This window comes from Rhinoraja longicauda, chromosome 5 (assembly GCF_053455715.1).
Source record: "Rhinoraja longicauda isolate Sanriku21f chromosome 5, sRhiLon1.1, whole genome shotgun sequence".
In the NCBI taxonomy this organism is placed as follows: Eukaryota; Metazoa; Chordata; class Chondrichthyes; order Rajiformes; family Arhynchobatidae; genus Rhinoraja; species Rhinoraja longicauda.
This window is the reverse complement of record NC_135957.1, coordinates 42,959,843-42,986,373: the sequence shown is the minus strand read 5'-3', so window position 1 is coordinate 42,986,373 and position 26,531 is coordinate 42,959,843. Positions and strand designations below refer to the sequence as shown.

The following is a 26,531-nucleotide window of genomic DNA, read 5'->3' as shown; positions in this document are numbered from 1 at the left end:
ATGTATTGGTCATTTCAGAACTATCTCTGTGAGCACGCAAGTGCAGGGTGGTGATGTGAACCTCCACGAGAACATGCGATGTCATGGCATCCCACTGGTGACAATCAGCCGTGGTAGGGTTGTCTATGAAGATGGGATCTTTACATGTGCCGAGGGAACCGGGAAGTTCTGTCCACTTCGACCCTTCTCTGAATTTGTGTACAAAAAGCTGATCCAGAGGGAAAAGGTAGAAATGATTACAATTTATATATTACTCCACCTGAATAAAAAATTCAAACTTATGTTGTGCCCTGTTTTAAATCCTTCAGTTGAGGTCACAAGCAGACATTTGAAGAAGGGGAAAACAGGATCGCCTCCTGCTATTTTGTAGTTTTGATAAGGCACATAATGTTATTCAGTGATGACTCCAGTAGAAATTGCAGAGTTGCAAGTGGCAGATGGAATACAGCGTAGCAAAGTGTGGAGTCATGCATTTTGGTAGTGAAAATAAATGTGTAGACTATTTTCTAAATGGGGAGAGAATTCAGAAATCGGAGGTGCAAAGGGAGTGCTGGTGCAAGATTCCCAAAAAGTTAATTTGCAAGTCGAATAGATAGTAAGGAAAGCGAATGCAATGCCAGCATTTATTTAGAGTGGGCTTGAATTCAAAAACCGGGATATAATGCTGAGGCGTTATAAGGCACTGGTCAGACCGCATTTGGAGTATTGTGAGCAGTTTTGGACCCCATATCTAAGGAAGGATGTGCTGGCTTTGGAAAGGGTCCAGAGGAGGTTTATGAGAACGATCCCAGGTATGATTGAGTTTACGTAAGATGAGCATTTAAAGGTACTCGACCTGCACTCGCTGGTTTTAGAAGGGTGGACCTCATTGAAACCTACCAAATAGTGAAAGGCCTGGATAGAGTGAATGTGGAGAGGATGTTTCCAGTAGTGGGAGAATCTAGGACCAGAGACCATAGCCTCATAATAAAAGGATGTACCTTTAGAAAGGAGATGAGGAGGAATTTATTTACTCAGGGGGTGGTGAATCTGTGGAATTCATTACCACAGACAGATGTGGAGGCCAAGTCAATGGATATTTTTAAGGTGGAGATTGACAGATTCGTGATTAGTAAGGGGGTCAGGGGTTATGGGGAGAAACCAGGAGAATGGGGTTGAGAAGGAAAGATAGATTAACCATGATTGAATAGCAGAATAGACTTGAAGGGCTGACTGGCCTAATTTTGCACCTAGAACTTGTGAACCTATGAAGTTGTGGGCTTTTCCCAGGCCATCATACCAACCACATCCCTTCCATTGATTCCATCTACACTGCACACTGCCTCGGCAAGGCCACCAGCATAATCAAGAAACAGTCTCATCCTAGTCACTCCCTCTTCTCCCCTCTCCCATCAGGCAGGAGGCACAGAAGTTTGAAAAGGTGTACCTCCACATTCATGGACAGTTTCTTCCCAGCTGTTATCAGGCAACTGAATGGGTACAGTTCCATCTACCTCATTGAAGACCTTTTGAATGATCTTTAATTGCACTTTTTCAGAGTACAATGTTACATCTTGCACTAAATGTTGTATCTTTATGCACTGTGGATAGCTTGATTTTTTTCATGTATAGTCTTTGACTGGATAGCAGACAAACAAAAGCTTTTCACAGTACCTCAATACACGTGACAATAATAATAAACTAAACTATTAAAGTCTTTACTAAATATTACCGCAAATTGTTACTGGAATTTAATTATTTAAGACATTTCTATTCTTAGAGTCTGAGTGCAAAACCTGTGGATCGTGCTCCATATGCGGGTGATGTGGCGGTTGTACTTAATACAAAAAAGGACATGGCACTTTATTCAGAACATCAATCTCGTGTAACAACACGCCACAGTGGAGCGAGGGACTTGCATGAATCCAGCTTCAGCTTGTCGGGTAAGAGTTCACCACGTTTTACAAATTTCTGTATTTTATATCTTTGAGTAATTAACATTTATTATGCCTGACTTGAGTGTTATTATGTTCTTAATGACAACATTTAACATTGAGAAATCAGATATCAGTGCTTCTCTTTCATAGCAGGGAGTGGGAATGGTAGAGACTAGAAAGCAGATTGATGAATGGTATTGTGAAGTATTAACTGCTTCTCTTCAGAGCTACTGGCTGACTTGCTGGATACTTAGAGCATTTTATGTAGATCTTAGTTTGGAATTTTCTGGAGCAATTAAATTGCTTCTGCTTGAATATTGTTACCTCTGGAATTATTACATAATTACGACGTAAAGCTGATTTTCCTAAATTAATGACACTCTTTGACTAGTTTTATGTGGAGTTCCATGTGGAGTGTGATTCTATGGATAATGGCTTATTTTATTTATACATGATTCAGTGTTATATAGTGTTTCCATATTAATATTTTGTGGGAAAAATGTGATGATATTTTACTTTTACATTTATTGGCAAAGGTAACTTTATTTGCATTTCTTTTCTGTTCTTTGCAGGATCCCAAGTTGATGATCACCTGCCAAAGCGCCCTGTATCTAGAGTTCTGGCTCCACCTGGTGGTCATTCTAATGGCATTTGGTAAAAGAATAGCATGCTGCTAACTGAAACCAACGAAACCAGAATACGAATGAATAAACTTGCTACACACTGGAAACATCTCAGTAACGCAGTATTGACATCTTAGGAATGAACAAACATGCAATCTTTTTTGTTGTTTTAAGGCTTTTGCAAGATGTGTGAGAATATTAGATCAACACTGCAGGAATTTGGTAACACCTGAAAATTGGCTGCTAATAAAATTCACAGATCCATTGACCGTATGTTCGGCTCTGCTGCTGAGTACAAAAAGTCCATAATTCTGCTGTAATAAATTGTGCACAAGTGAAATGTTTTGTGTGTGCATGATGCAATCTGACTTCATATCCTGTACAGGTTCCTCAATTCGTTACTTCCAAAAAATTTTGAATACTTTGAGGGCAATATTTTAAAGTGTATAAATATTTAATGTCTGCACATAAATCATAGTGTAATTTAAGTTGGTGCACACTCGGGTTTTTTTAAATACCAACCGTATATGCTGCTCTCAATTTGAAATTGACAGTTTGTAAACTGATAATTGCATTTACATATATAGATTTTGGGGCGTTTGATCACAATTTTAGAAAACAAATGGAAAATGTCATAGTATGTTACTAATTGTTAATTACATATAATGTATGCTACTTATTAGTTGCATAGATGTCACTACTTAGTTTATTTGGAATGAGTACTATTCTCTGGTTTTTAGAAGGTACCTCAAGTATTTTGTAGCCATTTGAGAAAAATCAAATATAACTAGAGAATTTTCAATTATTTTCCAGAATTGGCTTGTTTGTAGTTTTTGTGACTTCACCATGTAAAGTTAAAGGATCTGTGTTTTTCATACTGTGAATGTATAATCCAACAAAGAATTTGGGAGGAATATCTTTATTTGGTGAAAACTTGAAATTCATTACCTCACACATGCACTGAAGAGGAAGTGTATGGAGGAGAAATGAAATTGGAGATTTACCTGAAACATGAAAATCAATGTTATGATAATGGGCTATTACTGTGCTGTAATATTCCATACAACTAACCTATCTGTGTGGTTTCCAAGTTGACAGTGTGATTATACTGTACACAAATTCTTGAAGTAACTAATTAATGGTTGGTCTTTGATTGTCTTCTGGAAGTAGAAAGAATTTATTTACATTGATGACACCATTAGTCCCACCAATTATCCCACAATGCACACAATTCTGTAACTCTTTTAATGTTTTTAATATCTTGAAAATTATGAAATATGACTGTTTCAAAGCTCAATGGTTATTTCAAGAAACGTGAAAGTTGTGAAAACTTTTCATCTAAAATTTAAATAGTGGTGCCCGACCTACGACCACACACACCTATTAAATAATTTAATCTATTATAATTAAGCTACATACATTTGTTGGACATGTTTGCCTCAATTATTAAAAGTGCACAAATTAATGTGCTTTCTAAAGCAAAATTAAAATTGACTATTATACTTTTATTGCATAAAAGGACTGTTTGCTTGGAATTTCACAGATTTTGTTAAAAATGTTACCTTAAATTAGAGATTGCAGTTAATAAGCATTTATAGCATTAAGAAGTTTTTACCTTGACATTCTTCTCAGTCCATTTCCCTATTTTAGTTTTGAAGATTGCATGCGGCAGACTCTTGTTGATGAAAAGATCTATTGAAAAAAATGTAATTCCAAGCAGTGTTCCGAGTTTGAACTTGGTTGATTTAAAAAAAATGAGATTAACAATATATTAGGCAATTTTTCCCAAGTGAACTATATACTTTGGTATATTTTGAGTTTCGACTATTTTCCTCTTTCTAGGAAAAGGCATTGCATTAATGGAAAAATTAATAATTTGCTTTAATGAAGCTAGCTAAAAATTGGGGAAAGTAACTTTCTTATTTGTGCCATAACATCTGTTTTAAATTGATTTGTTTGCATTTGTGCATTGCTGAAAGTTATCATTTGGCTTAAATATTTCATAAATGTGCATGTAATTTTTATTGCAATTATTATAATAAGTGAAATGGTTTTCTTGACTTCTGTCAAGGTAAGGATTGTGGCAAATTACTGAGGTGTTATCAATACCGCGTGTTGCTAGATTTTTAAAAATCAAATGGTCATTTTAATTTTTTAACAAAATTCAAGGTCTTTATCTCGTAAAGTACAAGTTTATGATTTAATCAAAATTTAAGGTGACCTTTCCTACTGCGGGATTATATGCTTTAAAGAAATCCCATGTTATTTATTTTTCATTATAGCAATACACTATTATCCAAAGCTGAGCAGAATTGTTGTAATTTGGTCAGAAAAATTACAAATGCAATGATTGTGAGCTAGAATTTTTGTGTAATTAAGTAATGAATTATACTTCATTGTCCAGAATTAACTTTTATTAGTGAGTGAAGTTTTAGGATATTGTGGCATTGTGGGGAAGACGGAATTAGACATGTAGTGAGGTCTGTAAATGTGTTGTCTGTAATAAGCACTAATAATCATCATAAGATTTTGTCAACGGATAAAATTTATCATAATTTTAATATATATTATTTATAAATAATTTGATCTTAAATTCAGGCTGCTAAAACAAAAGTATTTTATTTGTTCCACTGAAAATGAATTATCATTGAGCCGATGACCATAGCCTTAATGTGCTACTAACATGGACAGCACAGGTTTTGTGTGTGTTGTGCCAACGGTAAGGAAAACTAGTTTCATTATGGCATTGCTGCCGACTTATAATTGATCTGTCATATGAGAAGGAAGCGGAGAAACCATGTTTTGCCTGCTTTACTTCAAGCATTAACCAAGTGGCATTTTTCACAATGGTATTTAAGAGAAGTTACCAAGTTGCACCAAAAGTGCAAGTTTTTTAAATCTTGAAATTAGAATAGTCAATGGAAGGGTACAGGGCCAGAAGAGACTATTGAAATCCATTAAGACTCAGTTATCAGATTACATGATATCTGCTAAACCCTGAAGAAACCTTTTTTAATCAAACATATATACAATATCAGTATTTCTCAGATTTGGCTGAAATGTTGAAATACTGTACATTTTCAGCAAATAGATTCGGTCATTTAAACTGAAGACAAAATTCAATCTGCCTTTTAAAAAAAAATAAACAAGAAGAATATTTTGTCTTTTAAGTGTTGAATATTTGTTTTTTAGATAACCATGCTCTGCTATAATTTGTGTTGACTTATCAGGCATGTTTGTATTAACCTGGTTCCATTCAGTTTACTTTTGGGGAAATTACTAGGAATGGATATGGTTGTTTTCTAAGCATACAGAAGAAAATTAGAATAGAAGAATAGTTGTAATTTTTTGTTCACCTTGTGACTTCTAACTGGCGGCACGGTAGCGCAGCGGTAGAGTTGCTGCTTTACAGCGAATGCAGCGCCGGAGACTCGGGTTCGATCCTGACTACAGGTGCTGCACTGTAAGGAGTTTGTACGTTCTCCCCGTGACCTGCGTGGGTTTACTCCGAGATCTTCGGTTTCCTCCCACACTCCAAAGACGTACAGGTATGTAGGTTAATTGGCTGGGTAAATGTAAAAATTGTCCCTAGTGGGTGTAGGATAGTGTTAATGTACGGGGATCACTGGGCGGCACGGACTTGGAGGGCCGAAAAGGCCTGTTTCCGGCTGTATGTATATGATATGATATGATGATATGAAATCACAAGGGAAATGGTTGTTTTCCAAATGAATAAAAAAGGCTGTTCAATAAATGGATCTTGACTCCAATTAAGAAATGATATCTTAATGACATTATCTGAATAAAAATAATAAAGCAATATAATTTGGTGAAACTTTTTAATGGTTTCAACAAGCCTTAAGATTAGCTCTGAGAAGGGTCTCGACCCGAAACATCACCCACTCCTTCGCTCCAGAGATGCTGTCTGTCCCGCTGAGTTGCTCCAGCATTTTCTGTCTACCTTAAGATTAGCAGGGTCATTTTTACATAACCATTGTAGTTGTTCTGGTTAAGGGCATGAACCTTTCTTATCTTCTAAAATGGAACCATGGCCTTAAGAATTGATGCAGATAGTCATTAAATTTATAAAATAGAACAATTGCTCTGTGCTTAATCCAAATCTACTTGTACTCTGGCTTCAAAATCAATTTGGAAAGTTTCCAAAATGTGAAATTGTGTTGTGAAGAGAAATGAACAGCTGCTTGCCAGAGACTAGTCTGAAGTGCATGGATAACTAACATACACCTCAGATTAGTTGTGAAAATGGGTTCGTGGTTCAGCCCTCTTTATGCACATTAAAGGTATCTACAAGCAATGTGAATGTTAACAAAATATGGACACTCCACCTGTTGTCTTTCTAGATATTTTAAATGCAAGCCACAGATAATAAGAGACAAAGGTCTCGTCATGAACAGAAGAATTTGAGTTCCAAACAAGCACTTTTTTTCACTGAAATCCACAATGTAGCTACAGGCTGGAGACTATTAATTAAGACACAGCATATGTTGAATTATAGTCATTTTTATCATTTCAAATTTGCAGCTTTTTCAAGGAGTTATCCCTCCAGGTGTTTACTATCCCTTGATTTTCAGCTCAAGTGAGAAAGAGACAGTTAGCTTAGAAATAGCTGAATTACTATTTAGCATTATTATTTATGTGCATGAAAAGTTAATGTTCACATTTTTTAAAATTGAAGTTTCTAATCCTTTAAATTGTTTGTTTTTCACTAAATGTCCTTTTCCCATGTTAATTAAGGGCTATCCACATGGCATTGGTCTTTTAGGGATTTATTGAGAATCGCCTATTTGTTGCTTCTTGCACTTGAATGATTCTTTACCATTGTAGGATTTTCGATACAATTGAAATGTTCTTATTTCTTCAAAATATGATGGCTCGGCCCTGTTTTTGCTGACTTCCAGGAAAATGTTAAAATCAGTGTTGGTTAATAATGCCATGCTTAGTTTACCCATGAAGTGGTCATCCTTGTGATTGCATATTTGTGATGCGATTGGCAATTTCACAAATAGTTTTAGCTGTATACTCTCCCAAAATAGAAAAATGGTTCCCTACTACATCCTTTTAACATTTTTATAGATTTGATAATGTATTAAAAAAAGTAAGAAAAATATGAAGTTAAACACTCATGGTTTTAAGGAAGTATATTTTAAATCAATTGTGGTTTCAAAAGTGGAGGCACAAGGAACTGCAGATGTTAGTTTGCAACAAAAAAAATACATTGTGCTGGAGTAACTTAGCGAGTCAGATAACATCTCTGAAGAACATGGATAGGTAACAGTTTGGGTTGGGTCCCTTCAGTCTGTTTTCCAGGATGCTGTGTGACTGTCTTTTTCTGTTTCCAAAAGTGATTGTCTTTTTGCTTCCCTAATTTCTGCATTATAGCCATGCAGGTTATAGTAATTTCCCCCTTGGATAATTCACAAATCACCAGTGCGTTTTTTTTGTGGCACTTTTAATAGATATACCTGTTACATGGCCAGAAAATTATATAATGATGTTTACCTTTTCAGAGATGCTGGTATACCGTATTAGTGCATATTGTCACCAAAATGCAATGCAAATCATTACTCAAAAAGGAGATATGAAATTCACCCTTGTGTGATTTATAAGTAAATAAATCAACACTTTTTTAACTTGTTTCTTGACGTACGTGCAGATGACTTGGCTACATGTTATGGAAAATAGCGATAGCAGTTTTCCAGGAATGCAACCCAAATCTATTAGAAAAACACATTTCTCCTCAGTTTTTCTTCTAACTCTCAATAACCATTCTAAATTGGTGACTCAACTTTAACTGTCCAACCTATGCAGATAGTGTTTCCTTGTTCACCATGTCAAACTATCTTATTAAATGTCTGATCTGATATGCTCCAGTTAAAATCATTTCAATACCTCCGACTTGTTCAGATATTGCATTCAACTTGCATTGAGGAGGATAGTTTTCCTCCTCAAACTATCCAGTTTGCATTGAATAGTTGAGGACTTGAAAATCAAACCCTTTGATAACAACTATTGACACACAAATTAATATGTAATGCATTATAGTTGTTAGAATGGTACAAAGGAATTGTACAAAGGATCAATTCTAAAAGCAAGTTTTTGAAGAAGGTTCCTGGCTCAGAACATCACCTCTCCATGTTCCCTGGACATGCTGCCTGACCTGTTGATTAATTCTTGCACTTTGTGTCTTTTTTAGTTTAAAAAGCAACCTTGGTTTAAGAGCTATATTTGATCCTTGTCAAGAGCACATAATTTATTTGGTCTGCTCAGGAACTTCAAAAAGGTGCTAATATAATTTATCATTGTAATAGGAAATGGGACACAGGTGCTAAAGCAAAGATGAAGCCACATACCAAATACCAAAATGGATTTTCTCAAATAATGATCTCTCTTCATTCCTTGACAAAAAAAACTTTGAGTGCAGTCCTTAACTTTTACTCTAAACAGTAGATCAGAACTTTCTGGATGAAGGTTAGTTTCTGTGAAACATGACACGACTTGTAAAATCTGGTGATGAAAAAAGCATGTAAAAATAATTAGGCATACTTACATAATTGGCCAACAGCAGATTGATATCAAAACAGCCTGTAATTTTTACAATGTCTACTTTTTTCGATCACTTTCACCCTCTTTTTGCAAGAAATTTTAACTTTATAGCAACATTAAACACCTTAAGGTGAAAAATTTCAACAAAAAGCATGCAAAAGAGGGCATTATACTTTCATAATGGCCTAATTTGTAGATTGTTTCAGGATATCAGTAATGATTATTATGAAACCAGAGATTTTGGATTCAAAACTATGTCAAATTGGAGAAACACCTGGACATAATATTGAAACAGATTTTCTGTATATGTTTAAATATAGTAGTAAAACTAAAATGTGGCCTAATTTATGTTCCTGATATCTTATTTTATTATTTCTGCACATGTGAACACTAAAATTGACATAAGAATGTGGTATATGTGGACTAAAATGAATGGAGATTAACAGTTGCAGTTTCTGTTGTGAGTATTCTTATATTGAATTAAAAGTTGTTTTGTTCCAGTGATAATGGTTGCAATGAGAATTTAAGAGGCAGGAGTTGGTCCCTTGAGCCTGCTCTGCCATTTAGTAAGATTGTACCTATTATAGTTTGGCCTCAATACTACTTTCCTCCTTTCTGCCATTATCCTTTGGCACCCTTGTAGGTCAGTCATTTCCTTAAATAAATTCAATGACCCTGCCTCAACAGCTTCCTGTGGTAGAGAATTCTAAAGAGCTCTGAGCGAAAAAAATACTTCTTTCGCTTTGTCATTATTCTGAAGCTTTTCCCCCTATTTCTAAGTAACTCTACTTGAAGAAACAATGTTTAAACATCTACCCTTTAAAAAAAAAACCCTGAGAATTTTATGTTTCAGTAAAATCATCTCTGAAACTTCCATATCCCAATATATAGACCTACCTTGTTCAATAGTTGTTTATATGTCAAGCCCTTCATCCCAGTATACAACCTAATGAACTTTGCTTTGCCTCCGATACAATTTCTCCTTTCTGAAATACGGAGACCAAAACTGTACAAAATATTCCTTTTATGATTTGCACCAGCCCTGTGAGGTTGCATCAAAATTCCCAACTTTTGTACTGCTTACCCCTCGTAATCAAGGCCAACATTCAATAACCTTCCTGATTCGTTTTACCAGCATACTAACTCTTTGTTATGAACTAGGACCCAATTATTTTGTACTACTACATTTTATTATCTAACCAATAATTTGCTTTTGCAGTTTTTCCTGCAAAGTTCAAAACCTAGCATCTTCTTTCATGATAGTTCATTTCTCAACACTTTCCACTAAAGGGCCTGTCCCACTTTAGGCGATTTTAAGGCGACTGCCGGCGACTAGGCTGTTGCCGGGTGTCGCGGGCATGATCGTGAGGAGTCTTCCAAGAATCGTAGTGGATCTCAGCGCGTCGCCGAGAAATCATCAGGAGTGAAATTTCTCGGCGACAGCTGGCTTGTCACCAGGTATCGTTGCTTATTGCGGGTGCTGTCGCCTGCTGTCCCCAGGTTTGCTAGGTTCTCTTAAATGCATTTAGAAGCACATTATATTAAAATAAGTAAAGTCATTTCAAAATACCATAAAATGCTTGTGATTAACCAATTTATTTACCGTCATGGCATTTGACAGGTAGATTGGAGGCGACAGTTTGACGGTCAGGTAAGCGTGGGAATTTTGCGATATTTATGGCCATCAGCCATTACATTTAAAGTGGGCTCCCAACCCAGATATGCAACCCAGAAACCAGATATGCATCTCCCGTACATTTTTAAAGAATGCCCACACACTTTTCACAAAAATCCACAACCACTTTTTAAATTATTTTTTTAAATACAGCTTTTAGTAAACTGGAAGTAAATCCAGTTTATGCCTTGTTGCAGTGATGCTTGGTTTTTAAGTAACCCATACAAGATGTTATAGTTCAAAACTCTCAAATACTTACCGACTTGTCAGTGATTTCAGCGAAAATTAGGGTGCCTGAGAAGCATTGACAGCGTGGGAATTTCGCGATGTTTCCGAAGAAGCTGTAATCTCGACCTGACTCGGCATTGTCGTCGGGTAAAAGAAAGGTTCAGCGATCTGCTACGACTTTGACAATCGCCGGCAGTCGCCTTAAAATCGTCTAAAGTGGGACAGGCCCTTAACTTAAGCAAGGTTACTGCAGATTGTTTGATTTTACCCTGTATAATGGATTTAAAGTTGATTTTTTTAACCAATTTTAAGGTCTATATCAATATTCATTACTGTTTTGCTTTAATTTGTTTCAACCATGGAGAATTTTACAGTGACTGCAAAATCTTAATGTTTGCTCTGCACTATAAGCTTAACAATTGTATGCAAATGTTATAAGCTATTATGTATCACATAATGCTACTTTAGATTTTCAGAAGAAACCATTTGTGTTTTTGTTATGACATTTTCCACTTGGAACCAGTTTGTTTATTTTCAAGTGAACTAAACCATCCCTTTTAGCAATACTTCAAAAAATGCACCATTTCCAATGTTTTTGTCAGTGGTCTCTCATAGCTACAGCTATATTTCAGCCATGTTGGATTTTAGAAACCAGATTATTTAAACCATGTATTTGAGCAAATTGCTGTTCCTTCAGTTGCTTTGAAGGAAACGGAAAACCACTCAACTAGGATTTTGCGTCGTGATTAAAAAATGAGATGTGCATATTTGCGTTTTTGTACTGTAATGCTGTGAGGAATTAAGCCTTTGGCACTCTGTAGTTTGTTTAGCAAACTAAAATATTGCTGTCGTTGTTAGGAAAGAAAACATTGTGATAACTAAGCTATTTTATAGTTATTTTGTATTTGTGTGTGTATACATGTAAGGTTTGTGATATGGAAAACAGTATTAAAATTGTTTTGGAATGTATACTAGTTTGTGAGATTTCTTTATATAAAATACAAACCGGAAACAAGATATTGGTACAATTAAAATGCAAATAGTCTGTATATGTTTTAGCATATTACAGGTCATTTTAACAAGTGTTTTAACACGTAATCTATACGACATTCTTATACTACAGTTTAAGCTTCAAAGTAGGCTTTGAAAGTATGAAGTTTAATTACCTCGGAAATGTGGTTTGATATTGTAGTTGTAAAGCTGACACACAGCAGACTTAATTTGCTGCCAATGTTTTTAGCTGGTACTCCACAATAAACAACTTATCTTTGAGATCCTCTTTCTGTTTCCTTTACTCCATTCTCGGTAAACAGCTGTCCACACGATTTCCATTTCAGGCCATTGCTACTGATGGTCTGTTTTTTTCTTCACGCATTGCACTTTCCTTTCAAAATCAATTACATTAATTCCCTCAAACATTGAACCCGAACGTTCTACAAATCCAATGCCAACTCCATCAACTTCCTCTTAGCTCCATGTGCAAGTCCATTACAATTCCTATTTTAGTGTTCTTAGATTTCGGCCTTTCCTATAACACCCAAGCATATCAAACCAAAGCAGCAAAGTGTTGTGTCCATCCCCCCCCCCCCCCCCCCCCCCCCCATATTGGTACTTGTCCTGCTGCCTCTCAAAGGTTAACTGTGGCAAACTAAAGTTTTGTACACTAAATCTTTAATACATCATTTAAAATATACCAGCTTTCAATTATCCTTTGTGCAGAGGACATCTGTCTCACTAATTCAATTGAGTTTTTTGGGAGGAAGTGTTGTAGGGAAAGAATAGTGAGGGATAATAACTAGTAAATAGGGTTGTGGATTGTGCTAATGTGGTGCCAGAGAACAACAGACAAAGACTAAAAGTAGGGACATCGAATGCAGCGGTGACAACACCCAAGTTTCAGGAACTTCATTACTTATAGCGTTTTAATAGACAATTGGGACTACAGTCAATGACTTCTGGATAATAATTTTAATCTGTTTGTTACCTAATTAAGTCTGTAAGCTTCATTCTACAATCAAAACCTCATTTTACTGCTTATAAAATTTCGGAGTAATCTTGTCAACTCAATAGTCAATCAATAGTCGTTTATTTGTTACATACACATAAATGTGTAGTAAAATGAAACATTACCCGCAGTTGAACAATAAGACCAATAAGATTAATCAATAAAAATGCAATAACACATACAATCACAACTAACACCAAACAAAAAGAAACATCCATCACAGTGAGTCTCCTCCAGTCCCTCCTCACTGTGATGGAAGGCCAGAATGTCTTTTTCTCTTCCCTGCCGTCTTGTCCCGCGGTCAGGCTGTTGGAGTTGCCACGTCGGGGCGGTCGGGGCTCCCGATATTGAAGCCCCCGCTGGGCGGTGAAAAAAAATCCCGCGGCCTATTTCAGGCCGCGCCGGATGGTGAAAGGTCCGTGGCGGGCCGACCCAAGCCCCGCGATTCGGGGCGGGCGAACACGTTGCCTCTGCCGCTGCCGGAGCTCCCGATGTCGGCCCCCATCCAGGGGCCTGCGGGCTTCCGACTGAGCTCCATTCTGTAATCAAAACCTAGTTTGACTGTTAATCGAGTTTCTGTGTAATCTTGTCATCTGACAATATAAAAACCATTCCAAAGTCGCACTCGGTAGATCAGCTTTGACTGGTCTCCTGGTGTGCCCCAGAAGGAGAATGTACAAACTCCATACAGACACTTGTACACCTCTTATTTCACTTGGGCAGCTTACAACCCAGCAGTATGAATATTGTTTTCCCTAACTTCAAGTAACCCTTGCATCCCCTCTCCATCCTTCCCCCACCCTAGTTGTCGTACTAATTTCACTATCGTCATATTCAGTTACATTGTCTAACTCATTATCACCAAACCCACAACCAACAATGGACCATTTTCTTGGTCATCGTTACTTTTTTGCAAATCTTCCATTCATTTGTTCTATGTCTTTCTATGTCATAATTTTTGTCTCTTAGAGTCATAGAGTGATACAGTGTGGAAACAGGCTCTTCGGCCCAACTCACCCACACCGGCCCACAAAGTCCCTGCTACACTAGTCCCACTTGCTTGGTCCAGATCCCTCCAAATCTGCCCTATCCATGTACCTGTCTAACTCTTTCTGAAATGATGGAATAGTCTCAGCCTCAACTACCTCCTCTGGCAGTTTGTTCCATACACCCACCACCCTTTGTGTGGAAAAAGTTACCCCTCGGATTCCTATTAAATCTTTTCCCCTTCATCTTGAACCTATGTCCTCTGGTCCTCTATTCCCCTACTCTGGGCAAGAGACTCTGTGCATCTACCCGATCTATTCCCCTCATGATTTTGTACACCTCTATAAGATCACCCCTCATCCTCCTACGCTCCATGGATAGCTCACACCCTTTAGTCCTGGCAACATCCTCAAATCTTTTCTGAACCCTTTCAAGCTTGACAATATCCTATAACATGGTGCCCAGAACTGAACACAATATTCTAAATGCGATCCCACCGTCTTATATAACTGCAACATGACCTCCCAACTTCTATACTCCATACTCTAACTGATGAAGCCCAGTGCCAAAAGCCTTTTTGACCACCTTATCTACCTGCGACGACCTTCAAGGAACCATGCACCTGTACTCCTAGATTACTCTGCTCTCCAACACAACCCAGAGGCTTACCATTAACTGTTTTTGACGACCCAAAATGCAACACCTCACACTTATCTGAATTAAATTCCATCAACCATTACTCAGCCCACCTGGCCAATTCACCCAGATCCTGCTGCTATCTTTCATAACTATCTTTATCTGAAAAACCACTCACTTTTGTATCGTCAGCAAATTTGCTAATCTTGCCCTGTATGTTCTCATCCAAATCAGTTCCACGACAGTCCCGACTAAGATGTAACGCATGGCTCAGTTTGGGCATGGCGATCTGCGTGCGCGTCCCGCTCCCCGGCACAGTGTGGGCCACTCCATCCCATCGGTCGCTCCGCACTCCGTCCCGGCTCTGTGATGCTTCCGGTCCGGGCTTCGCCTGCAGCCATTCCGCCTCTTGCTCCTAGGGGGCTCCCTGATGAAGCCCCAGTCCATGCTGATGGGCTGCCCGACCAGCTCCGACCCGTTCAAACCCTCCATGGCTGCCTGCACCTCCTTGTAGCCTAGGTCTCGGACTCCATCAGAGCGTAGCCTTTGAGGTGTTTTACACTAGGGCGTCAGAGATGTCCTCATTCTTCAGGAAACGGGGCTTCCCCTCTTCCATTATAGATGAGGCTCTCACTCGGGTCTCTTCTACATCCCACAGCTCCGCTCTTGCTCCCCCTCCCCCCACTCGCAACAAGGACAGAATCCCCCTCGTTCTCACCTTCCACCCCACCAGCCAGCGGATCCAACAAATCATCCACCAACATTTCCATCACCTACAACGGGACCCCACCACTGGCCATATCTTCCCATCCCCTCCCCTCTCTGCGTTCCGCAGAGACCGTTCCCTCCGTAACTCCCTGGTCCACTCGTCCCTTCCTACCCAAACCACCCCATCCCCGGGCACTTTCCCCTGCAACCGCACGAGATGCAGCACCTGTCCCTTTATCTCCCCCCTCAACTCCATCCAAGGACCCAAAAAGTCTTTCCAGAAGAGACAAAGGTTCACCTGCACCTCCTCCAACCTCATCTATTGCATCCGCTGCTCTAGATGTCAACTTATTTATATCGGCGAAACCAAGCGCAGGCTCGGCGATCGCTTCGCTCAACACCTGAGCTCGGTCTGCATTGACCAAACTGATCTCCCGAAGGCCGAGCACTTCAACTCCCCCTCCCATTCCCAGTCTGACCTTTCTGTCATGGGCCTCCTCCAGTGCCATAGCGAGGCCCACCGGAAATTGGAGGAACAGCACCTCATATTTCGCCTGGGCAGCTTGCAGCCCAGTGGTATGAACATCGACTTCTCCAACTTTAGATAGTTCCTCTGTCCCTCTCTTCCCCTCCTCCTTCCCAGATCTCCCTCTATCTTCCTGTCTCCACCTATATCCTTCCTTTGTTCCGCCCCCCTGACATCAGTCTGAAGAAGGGTCTCGACCCGAAACGTCACCCATTCCTTCTCTCCCGAGATGCTGCCTGACCTGCTGAGTTACTCCAGCATTTTGTGAATAAATACCTTCAATTTGTACCAGCATCTGCAGTTATTTTCTTGTACTACTTGTAGCCTTTGAGGTAGCTGGTGCGCCAGTCCAGGTTGAGGTGCAGGTTTTGATCTCACCGTACTCTGCAAACTTGTCGTGGATGTCCTCCTCGGTGGTTTCCTCGTGGACCCCGGTCACAAACAGGATCCACCCCTCCACCGAGCGTTGATGGCCTGGCTCGTCACCATCTTGCTCCACGGCGTCGTCCTCTCGCATCCTGGATTGAGCGCCTTCCTCTTCTTCGCCTTCTTCAGTTTGTGGATAATTTTGTTGCCCTCATTGTCCATGACGAAGTCCTCGCCGCCCGCCTCATGGAGGTCCAGCAGAAGATGGGTGACGTTTCGGGTCGAGACCTTTCTTCAGACTGAGGATTCTTTCTCTCCCGAGATGCTGCCTGACCAGCTGAGTTACTCCAGCATTTTGAGTCTATCTCTGGACAGTGGAGGCCCGGGCACTGCCAAACGGAGGTTGCTTAGCAACCCGCCTCCTTGCCCGGGCGGCCGCCATTGGTGGAGCTGGAGCACGTGGCCACTGGTTGGGTGAGGTCACGTGGGGCGCGGGGCAAGACGTCACCTTGTCCCATATTTGGGAGTGAGGAAGTTGGCATCCCTACCTTCTACATACTGCTTAAGAAAACTCTCCTGAACACTTGAGGAATTGTACCCCAATTAAACCCTTCACACTATGATTTTCCCAGTCTATATTGTGAAATTTTAAATCCCCTACTACAACCTTATTTGACCTGCAGCTGTCTGCAATCTCCTTGCATTTTTGTTCTTCCAATTCCCGTTGATTATTCGGGGATTTGTAGTACATCGCCAACAAGGTGACCATCCCTTTCTTGTTCCTCGTCTCCACCCATATAGCCTCACTAGATGAACCATCCGTAATGCCACCTCTGAACACAGCCATGACATCCTCCTTAACCAACAATGCAACCGCACCCCCTCCACTTTTTCCCTCACCCCTGTCTCTCCTGAAGCTCCTTAACCCCGGAACATTGAGCTGCCAGTCCTGACCCACCCTTATCCAGGTTTCAGTCATGGCTACAACGTCCCAGTCGCTCGTACCCCCTATCCATGCCCTAAGCACATCTGCCTTACCCGTCAGGCCCCTTGCATTAAAATACGCGCAGTTTAAACCAAACATCCTTCCTCGCTCTCCGCCTTTCATCTGCCTATTATGTCCACTAACCGTTCCTACGCCACCCTCCATACCAACTTCTAGCCTCTCACATGGCTCTGTCCTGTATGAGATCCCATCCCCCTCTCCCCCTGCCCGGTTTCCCTTTCCAGCTGACTTGGTCTGAAGAACAGTCTCGACCCAAAACATCACCTATTCCTTTTCTCCAGAGATGCTGCCTGACCCGCTGATTAGGAGAGTCACAGAATGATACAGGGTGGAAACAGGCTCTTCGACCCAATTTGCCCACACCAGCCAACATGTCCCAGCTACACTAGTCCCACCTGTCCGCATTTGGTGTATATCCCTTCAAACCTGTCCTATCCACGTACCTGTCTGTTTCTTAAACATTGGGATAGTTCTTGTTTTAATTACCTCCTCTGGCAGCTTGTTCCATACACCCACCACCCTTTATGTGGAAAACGTTACTCTTCAGATTCCTATTAAATCTTTTTCCCTTTGCCTTAAACCTATGTTCTCTGGTCCCCAATTCACCTACTCTGGGCAAGAGACTCTGTGCATCTACCCAATCTATTCCTCTCATGATTTTATACACTTCTATAAGATCACCCCTCATCCTCCTGTGCTCCAAGGAATAGTTCCACCCTACTCAACCTCTCCCTATAGCTCAGTCCCTCCAGTCCAGGCAACATCCCCTTAAAACTTCTTTGTACCTTTTCCAGCTTGACAATATCTGTCCTATAATATGGTGCCCAGAACTCTAAATGTGGTCTCACCAACATTTTGCACAACTGCAACATGATTTCCCAACTTCTGTACTCAAAGCCTTTTTAACCACCTATCTAACTGCAACTCCACCTTCAAGGAACCATGCACCTGCACTCCCAGATCCCTCTGTTCTACAACACTCCACAGAGCCCTACCATTCACTTTGTAGGGCCTACCCATGTTAGGCTTCCTCCATGTAGCACCTCCCATTTCTCTGTATTAAACTCCATCAACCATTCCTCAGCCCACCTGGTCAATCGATCAAGATCCTGCTGCAATTTTTCTCAACCATCTTCACTATCTGCTAAACCATCCACTTTTGTATCATCTGCAAACTTGTTAATCTTGCCATGTATGTTCTCATCCAAATCATTGATTTAGATGACAAATAATAATGGTTCCAACACTGAACCCTGACGCACACCACTATTTACAGGTCTCCAGACCAAGAAGCAACCTTCCAACCTGGAGTTACTCCAGCTTTTTGTGTCTAACACCTGTAGACAACATTGATTTTGAAGCCTGAATGCTCTCTTGTGTTGTGAACTTTCCATGAATCGTTCCCAAAGTGATAGCAACCCTTCAATACTGCAGTGTGATGAAAGTACTTACAATGTGCTATTTGATTAAATATTTAAGGTTTTCTCCCAGCAACAATAAAGGAAGGAACTGCAGATGCTGGTTTACATTGCAGACACAAATGCTGGAGTAACTCAGCGGGACAGGCAGCATCTCTGGATAGAAGGAATGGGTGATGTTTCGGGTGGAGTCCCTTCTTCAGGCTGAGAGTCGGGGGAGAGGAAGACACAGAGATAAAGAAGGGTAAGGTGTGAATATGACATCAAAGGGGATGGGTTCAAGGAAAATATAACATATCTCATTGTTAGCTAGTGTAAGTTGTTGACGAAGCATACAAAAATAAAAATTTAATCAAGCCGACGGTTAGACTGGTCGTAGAACTAGGATGGGGGAGGAATGGAGAGGCAGAGCAAGGGTTACTTGAAGTTAGAGAAGTCGATATTCATTCCGCTGGGTTGTAAGCTGCCCAAGCAAAATATGAGTCAGAGATGCTGCCTGTCCCGCTGAGTTACTCCAACAATAAAGGAGTGTTGTAAAGTACAACGATGTGTGATCTGGAGAAGTATAAGCGATGAAGTCAAAGAAGTGGTGGATGTTGTCATTCATGATGCCTCTATCCCTCATAAATTTAATGAAAATGCCAGTGTTGCATTTAAGAATCCCGAGTTCTGTTTGTTAAGATGGAGTGAGGATTAATAGAGGGAGGGAACAGTGAAATTGACAGCTAATGCCTCGCAGGCATTTTGCATTGTAGTTCTAGTCCGTGTGAGAGGACAGAGGGATCACGATGTAGTGAAAACTTTAAAAGCAAGAGGAAGACTTGGCTTAAAAGAAGTTAGCAAAAAGATGATAAACATGTTGCAGTATGCCAATTATGTCTGTAAATTATTTAGGTAATAGTTGGCTGTTCATATATGTTTCTGTAATTCACCATTAAACCAGCTTTGCCGATAAGTCAATATGAATGGTCCAAGAATGATTTAAAATTAATCTCAAGGTTGAGTTTTAATTCACAACACATAACTGACAAACTTGCAACATCAGTCACAAATCTAGGTAGAAACATAAACATAGTGCAGCGTAGATACACGAGATTGATCCCTGGGATGGCGGGACTGTCATATGAGGAAAGATTGAAAAGACTAGGCTTGTATTCACTGGAGTTTAGAAGGATGAGAGGGGATCTTATAGAGACATATAAAATTATAAAAGGACTGGACAAGCTAGATGCAGGAAAAATGTTCCCAATGTTGGGGGACTCCAGAACCAGGGGCCACAGTCTTAGAATAAAAGGGAGGCCATTTAAAACTGAGGTGGGAAGGAACTTTTTCACCCAGAGAGTTGTGAATTTGTGGAATTCTCTGCCACAGAGGGCAGTGGAGGCCAAATCACAGGATGAATTTAAGAAAGAGTTAGATAGAGCTCGGGGGGCTAGTGGAATCAAGGGATATGGGGAGAAGTTATGTATAGGTTGCTGATTGTGAATGATCAGCCATGATCACAATGAATGGCGGTGCTGGCTCGAAGGGCCGAATGGCCTCCTCCTGCACCTATTTTCTATGTTTCTAAAATAGGTGCAGGAGGAGACCATTTGGCCCTTCGAGCCAGCATCACCATTCATTGTGATTATGTCTGATCATCCACAATCAGTAACCCGTGCCTGGCTTATCCCCATATCCTTTGATTCCGCTAATACCTAGAGCTCTATCTAACTCTCTTTTAAATTCATCCAGTGAATTGGCCTCCACTGCCTTCTGTGGCAGAGAATTCCACAAGTTCACAACTGTCTGGGTGAAAAAGTTTTTTCTCATCTCAGTTTTAAATGGCCTCCACTTTATTCTTAGACTGTGGCCCCAGGTTCTGGAATACTAATATATATTATCTCAGTTTTCTGAATCTGTGTAGTAGGCATACTTCCCTTGTCTCCAGATGATGGTGTTAATACCCTGGGACACCAAATAATCCTCTGTGCCTGGATGTGTCTCCCCCAATCCTTTGCTCTGGAATATCCATGTTGTGCACGTCTGAGCACAACAATATCTGATCCGATAAACTTTGTTTTACAAAGTCAAACCAAGTAATACAGTTCAGAGCCAGATTAGTCTCTGAACTGCATGATCATGGCTGATCATGATCTGAACTGCAGCAACTTTATCAGTCCAATTCCACTACAATTTCAACCTGCTCTTTGATGCAGATCAGCTGCAGTTAAATGGCAATATTTAACAATTGAATTAAGACTGGACTTATCAGGCTTTCAATTTTTTATGGGTGGGAATCAGCTAGTGACTACAAAATTATATGTCTTTATGCCTTTTGAGTGACTATCTGACTATCTCAGTGTCATTCTGGTTCAAATTTCCCAGGACTCAATGTTGGATACCAATGAAAAAATCTGGGCTTGCTAGAAATCTGAAGTGTGAAATCTCAAAATGTTAGACACACTCAGCATGTTAGGCAACATCTATGAAAATAGAAACAGTGGATGTCTCAAACCTGAAATTAATTTGGATGTCTGGTTTTAGGAAAATTGTAGAGCAAAAGGGCAGACAATATTTTGTTTCATGATGTAGCCCATCTTCTATCTTAAAACAAATGAACGCATGCAATGCAAATGTTGGCAACACTGAATGCTCCCCATCTGATTTCTGCCAGGTGAAGGAAGTGACACCAGAGGCCCAAATCACTTTTTCACTGATTTGATTTTAACTGACTTGCCACTGATTGGAAGCAGCATTGAAAGTTCTTTGATATTTTGACACTGGACAAGCAATTTTTTTGGTTGTTGATATTTCACTGAACCTTGTAGAAAAATCCAATTATTCAGTTGAAGGTAATCAATCAAATTTGACTTGCAATTTTTACTTCTGCTGCTCAGCTCTCTGTTATATAACACATTAATATCACTTGAGTAGACACACTTAAAATTTCCAAAGTGCTCTCCCAATATTTAAATTTTGCCTAAATGAGAACTTTAATGGAATGGCAAAATGGCTGTGACTGTCTTGAATTCATTTGGACATTTGAGTTTTAACCCACACTAACAAACTGAAACATTCCTGTATCTGCCAACTCATGCAGGTCCCATTCATCTCACCTGATGAAAATGGCCAAACTTTAGCAAGAAAAATGTTTGCATTATAGATTTAGAAAACTTATTTTAATGAAAAGATGCAGTGAGAATGGGCCAAGACCCTTTGGATGTTTTCCCATGAAAGGATGCCATAAATCAGAATGGATACCTGCCATTGAAAAAGCCATTGTTGCAGCTCAAGTATGTAAGCTGAACCCCTTCTGTATTCGGGTGAGAGGCCACACATGTATTACTGTTCTGAAGGACAAGCCCATCATCTGAATCCACCCCTGCCATGTGACTGGCATCAGGTGTAGATGCTCCACTTGGCCACTGATGAGAGGATCCAAGCCAAATAGCTGAAATGAGATCAAAGAAGGAAGTCAGAGAATGAAATGGAATAATGTTGTGCTTCTACACTGAGTCATTCGCCTTTTCAACACAGCTCCCGAGACGGGTAATATACAGTAGTTAGATGTTTGATAACTGAAAATTACATGGAAACCTCAATGTGAAGTCACCGGTGTGAGTCAGAAGAGGCACTCTCCCATGCTCAAATCTGGAACACTCCACTCGACTTTTTACCATGCCCTATTACAACACCTCCTTTCTCAAACAGTAACATCTTATTTCTTTCAACTAGTTTCTTATCATTTTGCTCCAGTTGCTTGTCACCCCATGGTGGTGAGTTTAATCAGCATACTTTTATGTAAAGATGTGTAAAACACCTCATGGATGTCTAAGATAAGCACACAATGCTGGAGTAACTCAGCGGCACAGACAGCATCTCTGGAGAGAAGGAATGGGTGACGTTTTGGGTCGAGACCCTTCTTCAGACTGTCTAAGTTGCCAATGGTTCAGGACCTACCACATGCAAGAGTACATCACTTTGAAGAAACCAAGGTACTTTGCAGGATATCATCCGCATCTGAAATCATGTTAATCCTGTATCCTAATTCTATGTGTTTCCTTTTTTTTGTTTTCAATAAGTACATCACTTGAGCCTATTTTTTGACTATTTTACTCCCTTATCCCCAATGTCTCCAGTACAATGATTACCGATGCCTTTCAAAACTTCATTCTCTCAACTCTCTGTCATAAATTCAACACAGTGGCACAGCAGTAGAGTTGCCAGCGCCAGAAGACCCAGGTTCGATCCTCACTGCAGATGCTGCCTGTGTGCAGCGTTTGCGCGTTCTCTCTGTGACCATGTGGGTTTTCTCTGGCTGCTCTAGTTTCCTCACACATTCCAAAGACTTGCAGGTTTGTAGGTTAATTGGCTTCTATAAATTGCCCCTAGTGCGTAGGTTGCGAAACTGGGATAATATAGAACGGGTGATCGAACGTTGGCGTCGACTCAGTGGGTCGGTGTCGGTTTCCACGCTGTATCGCAAAACAAAACTTTGTTTGTTTACAGCTACTATTCAATTCATTCCATAGACTCACAAATCATTTTACATCTTATGTGCAGGGGGGCTGTTGTTCCTGTACCGTAAGTGATTATTCAAAACATACGATCTGATCTTTTAATGTTTATAACGCTGAAAGAATGGTTTGCTTATATATATTTGGCACTAAAAGCTGTTTTTCATCTTGTCTCTTCACCTTTCCGATTACCACCATTTTAACTTATTACTGCAAAGTTCCATATGCAAACACAATTCCAAGATAAGTTCTTCACAGTTGTAAATAAACACTGTGCCCTAATTATGCTTAAACAGCCTTTACAGTGCCTTTCGTCTGAATTTGAATTGGTTCATATATTTGGTGCGACCATACAATGAGTAGCCATCTTTTGTTTTCTTGATGATTGTTCTGTATTGTGCCTGCTTGTGTCATTGACAACATTCTCACTGTTCAATCATATAATTGATTCGAATGCCATTCTATGATCTCAGCACATAATCTGGAATGATATTTCAGAGCAGTACAAAGAGGGCTGCTGTGTCCGTTGACAAAGCAACAAACCACTGCTCTATTTCCCAATGGAGGTGGACATAAATCATCCCCTGAAAATGACTTAATGAGCAAGGAGAACATTTGGTGCACACAGGCCACTATTCCATTTAAAGAAATACAATATTTTATTTTCTGTCTGTGGGATAACTGGCTACAAGTTACCTTTCAAGTTTGCATTTGTAACAAGATTATTAAATGGTGCTTTAAATCCCCAAAATATCAAAAGAGGGTCGTGAATTCAATACATTTATTTTTCCAAATTCAATCTCTTCCTTCTCACAGTAAAGATGCACATAAGCAGATGTGGATAATGTTCAAAATGTCTTTCTTTAAAGGTGCGAATGAAATACATTGTAAATGTTTACCGTAGCTTTTCCTGGTGAAGAGGTTGGAACCACCAGCATTACACATTCTGGCATATCAGTACTTTCAACTTTTGGAATGGAGGAAAGGAATAAGCATGACTTATAACAATGCAAGGAGCAAGTGCCACGTGTGTTTCTTCTATGGGGGGAACAGCACCCCATATTCCGTCTGGGTAGCTTACAACCCATCGGTCGGAACATTGAATTCTCCAATTTTAGTTAGGCCAACCTACCTCTCTTCTTTCCCCACATCCTTTCTCTCCCCTGTGCCCCATCTGTACTCGCACCTATTTTCCCCTCCTCGCCTTCCAAGTATATTACTTTCTCTATCTTCGCAATTTGTGTCTTGTCAATCTTTTTGTCTCACATCTTCTGTCTTTTCTCCTACTGTCTTTGTCCAACCATCTGCCTGTCAACCCCCACACCGTATCTGTATCCACCTATTATCCGTCAGGCTTTACTCACTCTGCCACTAGTATAAGAAAATAACTGCAGATGCTGGTACAAATCGATTTATTCACAAAATGCTGGAGTAACTCAGCAGGTCAGGCAGCATCTCGGGAGAGAAGGAATGGGTGACGTTTCGGGTCGAGACCCTTCTTCAGACTCTGCCACTCTTCTCTTCCAGTGTTCTCCCTCCTTATAATCACACTGAAGAAGGATCCGACCCAAAACGTCACCAGTCCATGTTCTCCACAGATGCTGCCTGACGCGGTGACAGCTCCTCGACAGTTTCTCCAGCACTCCTCTCTCCCCCCCACCCCACACCACCCCACCCCCCCCCCCCCCCACACCACCCCACCCCCCCCCCCCCCCCCCCCACACACCACCCCACCCCCCCCCAAATACAAGATAGTGGTTGCGTAGGGAAGAAATCCATCCACCTGCCAGCCTTTATGTATCTTAGCTGGCGTACTCTGGTCTGCGAGCACTCGGAAGAGACTAGCAAAGTCAACCATAAATTATCCCCTGAAAAGATTTAATGAGCAGAGAAAGCTTCCAGTGTGTGCAGCCACGATTCAGCGAAAGAGATGCGATCTTTCATTTGCTGCTGGTCAGGCAGCTGGCTGCAAGTTACGTTTTACATTTGCATTTGTGACACCAATATTATTGCATGTGGCTATAATTTTTTTTAAATATCAAAAGCGACTCAATACTTCACGACCTGTCAGCTCTCACTTTGTTGCTGGCGATGTGCTGCAGCGGGCCTCGCGCTGTCCATCCAACGGAACGTGCGCGGGCGGAGCGGGGAGGCGAGGAGTGCGCGCGCCCGCCCGCCATCCACCGGAGTCAGTGCCGCAGCGCTCGGGGCCGCACATTCCCCCCTCCCGGCCAGAGCGCGCATGCGCAGTGCGGACTCGGTGCGCTGCGTTGATCGGGAGACGGCGGCCTGAGCACAGCTTCAGACCTGCAGCAAACGGTGAGTCCCGCAGCCGCCTCCCGTCCCGCAGCCCCCCCTCCCCTCTCCTCCCCTCCCCCACCACCCCCCCCTCCCCTCCCCTCCCCCACCACCCCCCCCTCCCCCACCACCCCCCCCTCCCCCACCACCCCCCCCTCCCCTCCCCTCCCCCGCCACCTCCCCTCGGCCTCCTCCTCCCCATCCACGCCGGGCTTCTCGGAGATCGAGGTGGGAGGGGGTGGTGTGTCTGCTCCTCTCCTCACCCCCCGCTCCGTCACCCCAGGCCGGGCTGCTCGGCGTTAAATAACAGCGCGGCGGCCCCGCACACAGTCGGAGCCATTCAAAAATAAACGGCAGCTTCGGGCGTCGACAGCAGCGAGGCCGCCCCCTGCCCTGTCCCGGCTCATCACTGCATCGAGCACACCGCCATCCACTCCCTCTGCTCTGCTCTGCTCTGTTGTGTATAAGAATATGATATGTATATTGAATGACTTGCGCGAATGTACGCATGCGCGGGGGAGACACCAGATGGTGATAACATGGCAACAGCACGTTTAAATACTTGTGTGTTCCGAGTTTTATTCTGAGTCAGATTCCAGCACAAATACATAACAATTTGGCGACGAGGATGGGATTCCTCTAACAGGAACAGTATTGCGGTCAATTTGAAGCTTTTCTCACGACCGGACATGAAGTTAATAACGCGTTATGTATTTGGAAACTTCGCCGCAAATTTTAGACTGGAATCATGGAACACACGATCGCCGAGTGCACGTCACTCCATCGATACAACCTACCGTACAAGTAGTACTGTAGCTGTGCAGAGCAGCTCATCAAATCGGCCTATAGCCAGCAGACCATCAATTGTGTTCGCTTATTATTGAGTTTCCAGTGCCGTGCAGCCCATGGCCCAAGTCCAGCCGCCGCCATCTTGTCACCAGCAACCGCCACCGACGACGAGAAGCCGAGAGCAGACCCTGGCATTGTGAAAATGAAGGCATTAGCAAGATCATACGTCTGGTGGCCAGGAATCAACAAAGAGTTGGAACAACAAGTGAGAAGTTGTCTAAGCTGTC

The 26,531-nt window shown here is 41.3% G+C and overlaps 2 protein-coding genes and 1 long non-coding RNA gene across 4 annotated transcripts in view; 2 read left to right on the top strand and 1 right to left on the bottom strand.

Moving 5' to 3' along the window:
* The window catches only part of dpysl5b (dihydropyrimidinase like 5b), a 51,473-nt gene extending 39,227 nt beyond the window's left edge, over window positions 1-12,246 (top strand). The window contains exons 10-12 of the mRNA XM_078399361.1: window positions 19-226; window positions 1,760-1,922; window positions 2,489-12,246. Of these exons, the coding sequence (XP_078255487.1) occupies window positions 19-226; window positions 1,760-1,922; window positions 2,489-2,574 (457 nt within the window). The 3' untranslated portion in view covers window positions 2,575-12,246. The remainder of the gene's footprint in view (window positions 1-18; window positions 227-1,759; window positions 1,923-2,488) is intronic.
* Window positions 12,247-12,984: 738 nt separating this feature from the next.
* Window positions 12,985-25,459, bottom strand: LOC144593584 (uncharacterized). Of its 2 annotated transcripts, none has more exons than XR_013547269.1 (4): window positions 25,222-25,459; window positions 21,902-22,091; window positions 18,693-18,862; window positions 12,985-13,563 (listed from the first exon to the last, which is right to left on the bottom strand). It is a non-coding gene; the product is annotated as an uncharacterized LOC144593584 (long non-coding RNA). The 2 variants fall into 2 exon arrangements; XR_013547270.1 differs by having other exon boundaries at window positions 25,236-25,458.
* The window catches only part of mapre3b (microtubule-associated protein, RP/EB family, member 3b), a 54,495-nt gene continuing 53,299 nt past the window's right edge, over window positions 25,336-26,531 (top strand). Inside the window, exon 1 of the mRNA XM_078399359.1 lies at window positions 25,336-25,476. The gene's annotated coding sequence lies outside the window, so the exon portion shown is untranslated. The remainder of the gene's footprint in view (window positions 25,477-26,531) is intronic.